The sequence below is a fragment of the Notamacropus eugenii genome, chromosome 1 (genome assembly GCF_028372415.1).
Source record: "Notamacropus eugenii isolate mMacEug1 chromosome 1, mMacEug1.pri_v2, whole genome shotgun sequence".
NCBI lineage: Eukaryota > Metazoa > Chordata > Mammalia > Diprotodontia > Macropodidae > Notamacropus > Notamacropus eugenii.
In genome coordinates, this window is record NC_092872.1 from 316,222,161 (window position 1) to 316,234,181 (window position 12,021).

General features: G+C 37.5%; 1 protein-coding gene across 6 annotated transcripts in view; it reads left to right on the plus strand.

Moving 5' to 3' along the window:
• Nucleotides 1-2,683: 2,683 nt before the first annotated feature.
• The window catches only part of RAB15 (RAB15, member RAS oncogene family), a 64,626-nt gene continuing 55,288 nt past the window's right edge, over nucleotides 2,684-12,021 (plus strand). For 5 of the 6 annotated variants that reach the window (XM_072629591.1, XM_072629593.1, XM_072629592.1 and 2 more), the window contains exon 1: nucleotides 2,718-3,223. In XM_072629591.1, coding sequence (XP_072485692.1) covers nucleotides 3,100-3,223 — 124 coding nt within the window. In that variant the 5' untranslated portion in view covers nucleotides 2,718-3,099. Of the gene's footprint in view, nucleotides 3,224-12,021 lie in introns of all 6 variants that reach the window. The other variant, XM_072629594.1, reaches the window with a different exon arrangement.

Consider the following 12,021-nt stretch of genomic DNA (forward strand, 5'->3'; position numbering starts at 1 on the left):
GTGATGGGGGAAACAACTGGAAAGGTGAATTGCAGGACTGAGCCTTGAAGTGAGCAAAATGTTCCAAGATGTGGAAGTGAAGAGGTAGAGTCTTCCATGTGTGGGCACAGCTTGTGAAGAGGCATGGAGATGGGGTGGAATGTTCTGGGCATCAAATGAGCCAGCTTGCCTAGAACATAGAGTACATGAAAGGGGTTAATGTGTAATCACTCTGGAAATATAAATTGCAGGCAGACTATGAAGAGTTTTAAGTACTAAACAAGAGGTTTTATTTTATCCCAGGGGTAGTGAGACCAAAAAATTTATGAACGGCTTTTTTAGTAATATTGTTTTGGTACACAGAGTGGAACAGGAAAAGACCAGATGCAAGGGGACAAATTATCAAAGTATTACAGTAGTCCAGACTACTGAATTTGAATAGTTGTGGTGGAAGAGGAGAGATAAAAGAGATTTTTATAGAGTACAGACAGTTCTTGCTTTATATGAATTCACAATATGCAAATTCAGCTTTAGATAAAGAATTCTGAAAGAAATCTGTATTGCAAAAAAACCAAAAAAAACCAAAACCAGCCTATGTTAACTTTACTGTACAGTACTATGCTCTCTTTCTTTCAGCTCCTGCTCCTGTTTTCCCACCTTCCCACCAAAAAGAGAATAAACCTCTCAAAATGAAAGCAGAAGAATAGATGCTTGCTGCTGAATGGGAGCTTGGTTTGAGACCTTTGGTACAGAAAGAGACCTTTGACATACTGTTTACACATAGATCCCTTGTGTCTGTCTTCTCTCCATCAGCATGTAGCACTCCATTTCTTTCTCCATGCTCCCAAGTGTTCCTCTCCTGTCTGAGTCCATGTGGAACCTCCACATGTCTTACCCCTCTTGTTCTTCCTCTCCTTGGGCTAGCTCTCATGTGGCTATTCCCTGGTGCTGTCCCCTTTTCCTCCCTCCCTTCCTCTCTTCTTTGTGATGTCAGAGATCAAATTCAAATTACACAAAGAACACTTTGCCTAGAAGCCTGTGGAAGGGTCCACTTATATAAATCAAGAATTGTTTATACTTTGTCCATTTCTAGTGATAATCTAAATGATATAGAAAAGCCAAAAGGAACACAAAGTAGACCTATGGAGGTAACTAGAATGAAATATTAAGATTTGAGATTATATGGGCTAGAGAAAATCAGTAGGTTGCAGTAATGAAATTTTATATAGAATTTCTAATAAGAATACAAGAATTTGTGAGATTAATCTGAAGTGAGATGAATTTATTTCAAATATAAAAGTTTCATGACAACACAAAATATTTTATCCAAAATGACTGATGGTCCCCTAAAGAGTTCTTTCATCCAAGGAGCTGGGGATATTTAGCCTGAAGAAAGATTTAGAAGGAACAAAAAACTGTTTTCAATCATTTAAAGGGCTGTCACTTGGAAAAGGAATTATATTTGTTCAACTTAACCTCAGAAGAGAACTAGGAACAAAGGGCAAAAGCTGCAAAGACTAGTTTAGGCTTGATAGAAGAAAAAGCTTTCAAGCAAGTGAAAGTTTCCAAAAGCAGGATGAGTTGCCTTGGAAGGCAGAGTTCCCCTTCACCATAGGAAGCATTTAAACAAAAGCTGGATGACCATATGTTGAATATTTTGTAGAGAGATTCTTTTTAATGTAATTGTTGGACTAGATAGCCCTTGAGGTCTCTACCAACTGTTTAACTAGGTAGATAATGCATATTACTTCACTCCTCTCCTGTCTGATAGGCTAGACTTATTTTCTTCTAGTACAGGTTCCTCTGAAAAACCAGTTTCTGGAACATCAATTTCCATCTTCTAAGTGCTGAAGTCATTTCTTGTTACTAAATTATGTCTTTAGGGAAGCAATTCACTTTTTTCTGCCATTGGAAGGGGAGAGAGATGGCCAATACATTGACCATAATAACATCTAGAATCCTGAAATGGTACATTTGCCTTCCCAAGGAATTAGAAAGAACAGACTGTTACCAGATAAAACAGCTCCATAGTATTTTGTAATTGTAGAGTTTTATGAGCATCTATCACTCCTGTGAAGCAATGAGCAGCATCTTTCCTATTTTAAACATGGAATTAATGTAGCCTAGCAAAGAGTCAGAGGTTGTATTAAACACCAGCAGCAGCGTTTGGATTTTCTATAGCCTTTGATAACCAGAGACGAACCCAAATAAGTCATGGTTGGAATCCACAATGATATCCGAGTAAGGATGAAACCCTGCATACCTGCTCAAGCCATGTGGGTAGATGGCTGTGAAAGGGCAGATTCTTGCAGATTGGTTTCGGTCCCAGCTAGCAAAGTAGAAATGGAGGTAGGTGTTGGAAGAGGGTTGATGAAAATGTAAAGCAGCATTTGGTAGGAACCAGAGGTTTTGGTAGGATGCCCAAGATTCTCTCCCCAATCCCACATCTGCATCTTCCCTGGTTCTTTTAACAGTTCTTCAAAAATGCGTTTCCCCTGAGGTCTCCAAAATAGTAGAGGAGTGGTGCACTGGCAGTCAGTGGGCGCCTTCACTCTGTGAATCTACACGCCACCTCCTCTCTTAGCTCCCTCGTCACCCCACTCTCATCCAACCTGCGCGCCTCTACACGGTCCCTTCATTTCCCCCAGTCCCAACCAGCCACTCTCTCACTCCCCCGCCCCCTCTCCCTGCGCTCCTCGGGGGCGAAGAGGAGGAAGGGGCGGGCAGGAGCTGCTGCCGCTGCTGCTGCTGCCTCAGCTGCTGCTGCTGCATCCACCGCCGCGCCAGGCAGGCAGGCAGGCATTTCTCCTCCCACGGCCAGCGTCAAGAGCGCGGAGCTCCGGCGGTGGCCCCTTCGCGGGCTTCATTCTCCTGCATCTAGCGGAGCTAGGACAGAGGCGCCTCGAGAAGCACGGAGCCCAGGCGGACAGCTCTGGCCCCCAGGGTCAGGACAGCCCTGGCCCGCAGCTGCAAGCATCCTTCCGGGGCGCCGTCCACGATGCTGCCAGCGCCTGCAGCGGGAGCAGCCCCAGCGGAGCAGGGCTAACCTGCTTTCCCTGGACGGTCCACCCCACCTCCCCTCCCCTCCCGGGGCCGCCCCACAGCCCCCCGACCCCAGCCATGGCGAAGCAGTACGATGTGCTTTTCCGGCTGCTTCTGATCGGGGACTCCGGGGTCGGCAAGACCTGCCTCCTGTGCCGCTTCACGGACAACGAGTTCCACTCCTCCCATATCTCCACCATCGGTAAGGGGCGGCGGCTGCGGGAGAGCGAGCAAGAGTGGGAGCGTGTGGCAGGGGCAACAGTGCCCCAGCTGGGGTAGACGGCCCCCCAGAAGGGGCGACAAGGGGGCTGCTCCCTCTGCTGGGTAGCCCGGGAAGCGCTTCATCCGAATGAATGGATGAAAAGCTGGGTACACTTCTCCTTCCCCCTCCCCGTGGTCAGCTGTGATCTAACCCTTCTAAGACTGAAAGGCTGGAGGTTGGGAAAATAAATGCTTCAGTAATGGAAATTAGGGGCTGGTGAATCTGACAGTATCTCCCTAGCTGGGCTGCTGTAAAGAAACAAGCAATGATGCGATCGATGAACCCGAGAGAACAGAAGAGTATAGCTTCCCTTTTCCCACAGATAGTCTGCAATTTTTAGGGCCCTGAACTTCATATCCCCCCATAGTGGCTTTCTCAGTGGTAGAGAGCATGTTTTTCTGGAGACTGGACCAAGGGCACAAAAGATGCTTCAGCTCAGTTTGAGACTTTGGGTCACTGGAAGGAAGTGGGATATCCAGTGCTTGCATGGTTTACTGAGAATCCATCAAGAAGCATTACCTAAGTGCCTACTATATACCAATAAACTTTAAAAGGAGGCCCTGGGTATTCAAAGGAAAAAAAATGAAACAGTCCTAGCCCTCAAGGATTTTTCTTTCTACCATAGGGAAACAACCTGTACACATACAAAATTTATGGAAAATAAATACAGAGTAATGGAGGGAGAGGCATGAACAGTTGGAGACATTAGGAAAGAAGGCCTCATGTAGGAGGTGATGCACGAGCTGAGCTTTGGAAGAAGCTAGGGATTCTAAGAGGTGAGGAAGAGTGCATTTCAGGCACTGAGGGATAGCCTATGCAGAAGCAGAAACCAGGAATTGGAGTATTATTTGTGAGGAATAACAAGTAGGCCAATTTGGTTGGAACAGACCTTAAATGAATGGGGGAGTAATGAGTAATAAGCCTGGAGCCAGATTGTAAAGGGCTCTAAATGCCAGACAGAGACACTTGTATTTTAACCTAGAGGCAATAGGGAACTACTGGAGCTTTTCTGAACAGTACAATGACATAGTCAGACCTGTGCTGTAGGAATTATCACTTTGTGGAGGATGGATTGGAGAAGGAGGGAATGAAACAAGCATTTATTATGCATTATGTGATAGGTGCTTTATAAATATTATTTCATTTGATCTTCAAAACAGCCCTAGGAGGTAGGTGCTATTATTAGGGCCATTTTACAGATGAGGAAACTGAGGCAGATAGAGGCTAAGTAATTTGCCCAAGCGTCCATTAATATCTGAGACTCGATCTGAACTCATATCTTCCTGATTCCAGGCTCACTGTGCCACCTGGAAGCTTGATACCAGACAGATCAATAGTATGGACAAGAGGTGATAATGACTTGAAACAAAGTACAGGCCATGTGAGAAGGAATTAAATTTAAGATTTATTGTTTAGGTAGAAGTGAAGGCATGTGAAGAAGCAATGATGACTGCGAGTTTCAGATCTGGGTGACTAAAAGACTGTGGTGTTCTCAACAGAAACAGGAAAGTTAGAAAGAGGCACATGTTTGGGGAAAGATGAGTTGTTTAGGATATGTTTGAGATAGCTTCAGGACGCCCATTTTAAAATGCCAAACTGGCAACACTAATGTTGATGTGGGATTGGGGCACAAGAGAGAAATTAGTACTGGATATACAAATCTGGGAGTCATCTGCATAGAGATGATATTTGAATCCACAGGAGCTGATGAGATCACTGAGAAGGTATATATAGAGAAGAGAAGAGGGCCCAGAGCAGAGCCTTGGGAAACACTTATAGTTATGAGGTGAGATACTGTTAATACAACCAGCAAAAGAAACTGAATATAAGCGGCCATGTAGGCAAGAGATGAGTCAAGAGAAAATAATGTCATGACAACTCAGAAAAGAGAGAGTATTCAGTAGGTAATGGTAGTCAGCTTAGTCAGGTAAAGTAGGATAAGGACTGAGAAAAGGTTGCATTTATGACAGATAGCATTGGTAACCTGGAAGAGAACACTGGTCTGGAACAAGGGATTGAGAAACAATTGAGGGAAGTAAAGGCAATGAGTGTAGAAAGCTTTTCCCAGTCCTTTAGCTATGAAAAGGAGAAGAGATATACTATAGTACAATAGCCTGAAGGAATGGTAGAATCAACTGAAGGACTGGATTGGAAGACTTGGGAAGTAGTGATGGAATGTGAAGCTAGGATGGAACAACAGAGAAAGTTTGAATTCTCAGGGCATACATGTTATTGAAATTTTAAAAAAGATTTTCATCATTCTGAACTTGACAAGCACTACCAACATAAATATTTCCTTATACACTGAAGAACAGAAATAGAGGACTGTATATGGAACCCCAAATCTCTAAGTAGCTTTTTAAAAAGAATATAAAAAACTCAATATATTATTGTAAAAGTTGTTTTGTTTGTCTCCTCTGAACTACCTTCTGTTCTCTTTTGTGAAGTTTTTAAAAAAAAATGTTTCATTGATCTCTCCCTCTCTCCTCCCCACCTTCTCCCCCTCTCCCTCTTTTCTTCCACCTCTCCCGCTCTCCCCACTCTCCTCTCCTCCTTTTCTCCTCTTTCCCATTCATTAGATAGAGAAGACGCAACATGATGTTTGAATATTGAACCCTGGGTTCAAGTCCTGCCTCTGACTCATACTGACTCCTTAGGCAAGTCACTTAACCTCATAGTAATATAAGTAGCTCTCTTAAATGTAAGTTTCAGAGAAGCTACTGACCTGCATTGGTTCCAGGAGTTTCCTCAACCAGAAGTTCCCTAAACCAATGAAATCACAAGTACCTATTCTTACCCTCACCTCCCCTCAAATTTCTGAATCATTCCCTTTTATCTTTTCTTGTAGTACCATCATATTCCATTACCTTCATATGCCATAATTTGTTCATCCATTCCCCAACTGATGGGCATCTTCAGGTTTTGTTATAACAAAAAGTATTGCTGTAAATATTTTTGTACACATGGGTCCTTTTCCTCTACCTTTGGTCTGTTTGGAGGGTGTATCCCTATTAGTGATATGACTGAGTCAAACTTTAGGGACAGTTTAGTGACTTTTTGGATACAGTTATGAATTACTTTTCAGCATGGCTAGATCAGTTCACAGCTCCACCAATAGTGCATCAGTGTGTCTGTCCTCCCACAGCCTTTCCAACAATTGACATTTTCCTTTTTGGTTATCTTTGCCAATCTGGTGGGTGGGAGATAGAATCCTCAGAACTGTTTTAAATTTGCATTTAATTTATTGGTAATTCAGAACATATTTTTCATATGACTGTTGATAGCTTGGATTTCTTCTTTTGATAAGTTAACAAGCATTTATTAAGCACATACTATTTATCAGGGACTAAGCCAGACACTGAGGACATTAAAAAAAAACCAGCTCCTGATTTCAAAGAGTTCACAGCCTAATGGAGACAAGAACTTGCAAACAGCTATGTACAAACAAGATATATACATAATATATTGGAGATAGTCTCAGAGGGAAGGCATTGTATTAAGGACTGAGAAAGACCTTGCAAGAGGCAGGACTCTGACTGAGACTTGATGGAAACCAGGGAATCCTGGAGGTTGAGATAAGGAGAGTACTCCAGTTGTGAGAGACAGGCAGTGAAGGCAAAATCCAAAAGCAACGAATATCATAGCAAAGCGTTATATACTGTGGATATCAAACCTTTATTAGAGATAATTGCTAATGATTTTTCTTAAGTTAATTGTGTCTTATGTCTTAATTGGTTTTGCTGGTACAAAACCTTTTATTGAATATTGTGGATCTAGCTTCCTATGATCCTCTCTTTGTTTAGTCAAGAGTTCTTTCCCAATTTATTACTGAGAAAGGTATCTCTCCCTTCTTCTCTAGTTATATTTGACCTAACCCTTTATATCTAGGTTATATATCCATTTGTAGCTTATTTTAGTATAAAGTATGAGATGTTGATTTTATCTTAACTTCTGATAGAAAACTTTACAGTTTTCCCAGCAGTTTTTTAAAAAAATAGTTGATCCTAAATGTCAGTATTTGGGACTCTGATTTTTTTAACACTATGCTAAGATATTCATTGTTTTTGAATCTTGCTTTGGTCTTCAAAAAACAAAACATTTTTAAAATTTCAATTCTCTCTTTATTTATGGTTTCCTCCCTTCCTTTAATTATTTTTAATATTCACTTTTGTAAGATTTTGAGTTCCAAATATTTTCTCCCTCCCCTCCCCAAGATGGCATACAAAATCATATTAAACATATTTCCACTTTAGTTACATTGTGAAAGAAGAATCAGAACAAAAGGAAAAACCATGAGAAAGGGAAAGAAAAAGAGAAAATAGTTTGCTTCAATCTGCATTCAGACTCCACAATTCTTTCTCTGTGAATCATCATGAGTCTTTTGGAATTGTCTTAGATCATTGTATTGCCCAGAAGAACTAAATATATCAAAGCTGATCACCCATACAATGCTGCTATTACTGTGTACAATGTTCTCCTGGTTCTGCTCACTTCACTCAGCATCAGTTTATGTAAGTCCAAGTTTTTCTGAAACCTGCCTGTTCATCATTTCTTATAGTACAATAGTATCCCATTACATTCATATAACACAGCCATTCACCAATTGATGGACATCCCCTCAATTTCCAATTCTTTGCCACCACAAGAAGAGTTGCTATAAATATTTTTGTACATGTGGGTTCTTTTCCTTTTTTTATGATCTCTTTGGGACTTAGGAGTTGTATGTCCTTTGGGCATAGTTCCAAATTCCTCTCCAGAATGGTTGAATCAGTTCACAACTGTACCAACAATGCATTAGTGTTCTAATTTTCCCACATCTTCTCCAATATTTATCATTTTCCTTTTTTTGTTATAGTAGGCAATCTGATAGGTGTGCGGTTGTACCTCAGAGTTGCAAAACCAAACTTTTAACCAGTATCAAATAGTTGATGATTATTGCTTTGTAGTATAGTTGGAGACCTGGTATTTTAGGATTCCCTTTTCTCCAAATTTTTTCAGTATTTCATTGGAGATTCTTCATGTGTTCACCCAGATGAATTTTATTATTTTTATCTAGCTCCACAAAGTAATCCGTTGATAAGTTTAAGTGACATTTATTGTTGTCACTGTTGTTCAGTCATGTCCAACTCTTCCAGACCGCATGGACCCTACTGTCCATAGGGTTTTCTTAGCAAGGGTACTGGAGTGGTTTACTATTTCCTTCTCCAGTGAATTAAAACAAACAGAAGTTAAGTGACTTGCTTAAGGTTGCACAGCTAGTAAGTATTCTCAGGCTGGATTTGAAATCAGGTTTTCCTTACTCCAGACCCAGCACTCTATCCATTGAGCTACTTAGTTGCCTCCTCTAATTGACAGAGCACTTAGTTAGTCAGTTTAAGTAGTACTGCTGGTTTTTTTTTTTTAATATTGTCATGCCTAAGTCATAAGCAATTAATATCTCTTTGATTTTTGAGGTTTATCTTTTTTTTTTCTGTATAGAGTGTTCTATTGTATATTTATCCATTTCATTTAAATTATTTTAATAAGTGGACTCCTAAATATTTCATATATCTGGTAGATACTTTGAATTGAATTTGTCTTTAACATTTCTTCTGCTGGTTTTGGTTGGTAATATTTAGAAAGTGATGATTTCTATAGGTTTCTTTTATAACCTGCTACTTTGATGAAATTGTTTTTTTCAGTCAATTTTTAGTTGACTTTCTGGGATTCTAGATGTAAACTGTCATGTCATCTGCAAAATCTCAATTTTTTTTTATTTTATTGCTATTGCTAGCATTTCTGTCACTATGTTCAATAATAACGGACATCTCTGATCATATTGAAAAGGCCTTTAGTTTGTCTTACTTACATCTACATTATTATCTAATTAAAACCAAGAGCCTTGGTTTTAAGTAGATAGTATTTTGCATATTAAGTCAAGATCTCTTTTTTCCTATGCATTTGGTATTTTGAACAAAAATGAATATTGTATTTTGTCTTTTTAAATTATCAATATAATCATGTAATTTTGATTCTTTTGGTTATTAATATATTAACTCATTTATAGTTTTTAAATATTTATCAACTTTGTATTTCTGTTATAAATTCTACCTGATTATAATTTTTTGATGTGTTGCTGTGACCTTTTTGCTAATTAATATCTTATTTATAATTTTTCTGTAATATTCATTAGAGAAATTGGTTTATATTTTTCTTTCTCTGACTTGCTTCTACTTGGTTTAGATATCAAGACCATATTTGTTTATAGAAGGAATTTGTTAGGATCTTTTATTTTCCTGTTTCTTCAACAGTTTGTGTAATATTGGAATTATTTTTTTCTTTGAATATTTAGTCAAATTCACTTGTAAATTCATCTGGTTCTGTGGGATTTTTTCCTTTGGCAGTTCATTTATGTTTTATTTATTTTATTTTTCTGAAATTAATATTTATTCTTTATTTGTTCTAATAATCTGGATAGTTCACTGCTTGGATTTTTTTTTGTAATATTTATCCATTTCATTTAAATTGTTAATTTTGTTGGCATAGCATTCAGCAAAATAACTAAGCATGGTGTTGCATGCCTATAATTCCTGCTGCTGTAGAGGATAAGGCTGGGAGATTGCTTGAACTTTGGAGATCTGAGGTAAAGCCACTCAGGTGTCTATACCATATGGTTAGCTGCTGATAAACTGACCCAGGTCAGAAATAGCAGGTTAATGACAGATCAATGGTGGAAGCAGGCTCATTAATGGCCTCTGCAGTTCCAGCTTGGGTAAGGTAGAGATGCCCAATCCTTCTTACCTCCTCCCCCCACAAAATTCAGCAAAATAGTCCCTAATAATATTCTTTATTTCTTCTTCTTTTGTTATGAATTGTCTTTTTAAAGTTTTTGGAACTGACATTTTGGTTTTACTCTCTTTTAAAATCAGACTAACTAATTATTTAACTTCTGTTCTATTTTTTTTTCTTCTAAAAGCCAGCTTCTCATTTTAGTTGTCAGTTCAGTGGGGTATTTTTGCTTTCAACTTTGTTAATTTCATATTTGTTTTTCAGAATTTCCATTTTGGTTTTTTGAAAGTTACTGGTTTTCTGCTTTTTAAAATTTTTATGCCCAAATTAATTTATTTGTGTTCTCTCTCTTTCTCTGTCATATATATATATATATATATGTCATATATAGGTATATATGACTATATATGCACACATATACATATATACACACATACCAATGCATTTATATATATATATACATATATATGTTGTTGATGAAAATGTGTACGTATAAATTTTCTCCTCAGGATTATTTTGACTGCATGCTAAAAGTTTTGAGATGTTGTCCTGTAGTTGTCCTTCAATGAAATTTTCTATTTCTGTAATTTCTTCCTTGATCGGCGAATTCTTTAGGATTATATTATTTAATGTACAATTAAGTTTAATCTTTTCTTCAAAGGCCCTTTACTGAATATAATTTTTATTATATTGTGGTCAGTAGAGGATATATTTAGTACTTCTGCATTTCTTTGTGAGATTTTTTTATGCTCTAAAACATGTATCTTCATTTTTATTACACTTTTACTAATTGCCAGAGCTCTGACTTTTCTAAAATCCTATTCAAACTTCTTAAATGTTTTTCCTATTTATCTTTTTGTTAGATTTATCTAAATCTGGAAATAGATACATTGAGTTCCCATCTATTATAGTTTGATTGTCCACTTATCCCTAAGCCTTTTAATCCTTTAAGCTTTCACTTCATATATATGATATATATATATATAATCTTTTTGTAGTTGATAAGACATTAAACAAATAAATTAATCTGTGTAGGATTGTCATTTTATATTAATATGACCAAACCATGAATAATTACAATCTCTTCAACATTATGTTCATAATTTACAAAATCACATCTCAAACATAAACATTCACTGAGTTAAAATTAGGTGCTGGAAAAGCATTTATTATGTTTCAAGTGAATTTTAGAAAGCAGAGGTAGCAATCATGATCTCAAATAAAATAACAGTATTAATAGACATGATTAAAATAAATAAAGAAGCTACATTATACTTAAAGGCCCTATAAACAATGAAATAAAATAAATTAACCTGTCTGAAATCATGATTGTAATTCCTTTTTAAAATGTGTGTGAATTTTTCATTTTTTAAAAAATAACTTAACTTTGGAGAGATAATAACTGTTCAAGGTTTGACCATATCAATATAAGAAGACAATGCTATTTAGATTAATTTACTTGTTCAATGTTATATCAAAATATTAAAAATTATTTTAGGGAGTTAGAAAAAAATAAAATTCATTGGAGAAACAAAAGATCAAAATTCTTTGTGGAGAGAATGAAAAAAAGTAGGAAGGATGAGGACCCAGAAGTACCAGATCTCAAACTACACTACAAAGCAGTAGCCATTAAAACTGTTTGGTACTTGATAAAAAAAAAAAGAGAAGAAAAATCAATCAATAGAAGAGATACCAAATTAACACAACAACGGGTTAATAAACCCCCGAAACCTTAACTACTGTATAAGGACTCACTATTCATCAAAAACTGCTGGGAAACCTGGAAAGTAGTATGACATAAATAATCTTGAGACAGATGTATGTGCTGAATAGAAAAGTTCTTATTGTAAACAAATTATAGGAGGAAGAAGGAATATTATCTTTCATTACTACAATTTGGGAGAGAGTTTATGACCAGACAATTAGTAGAGAAGAACATAGAAGATAAAACGGACAATTGTAATTACATG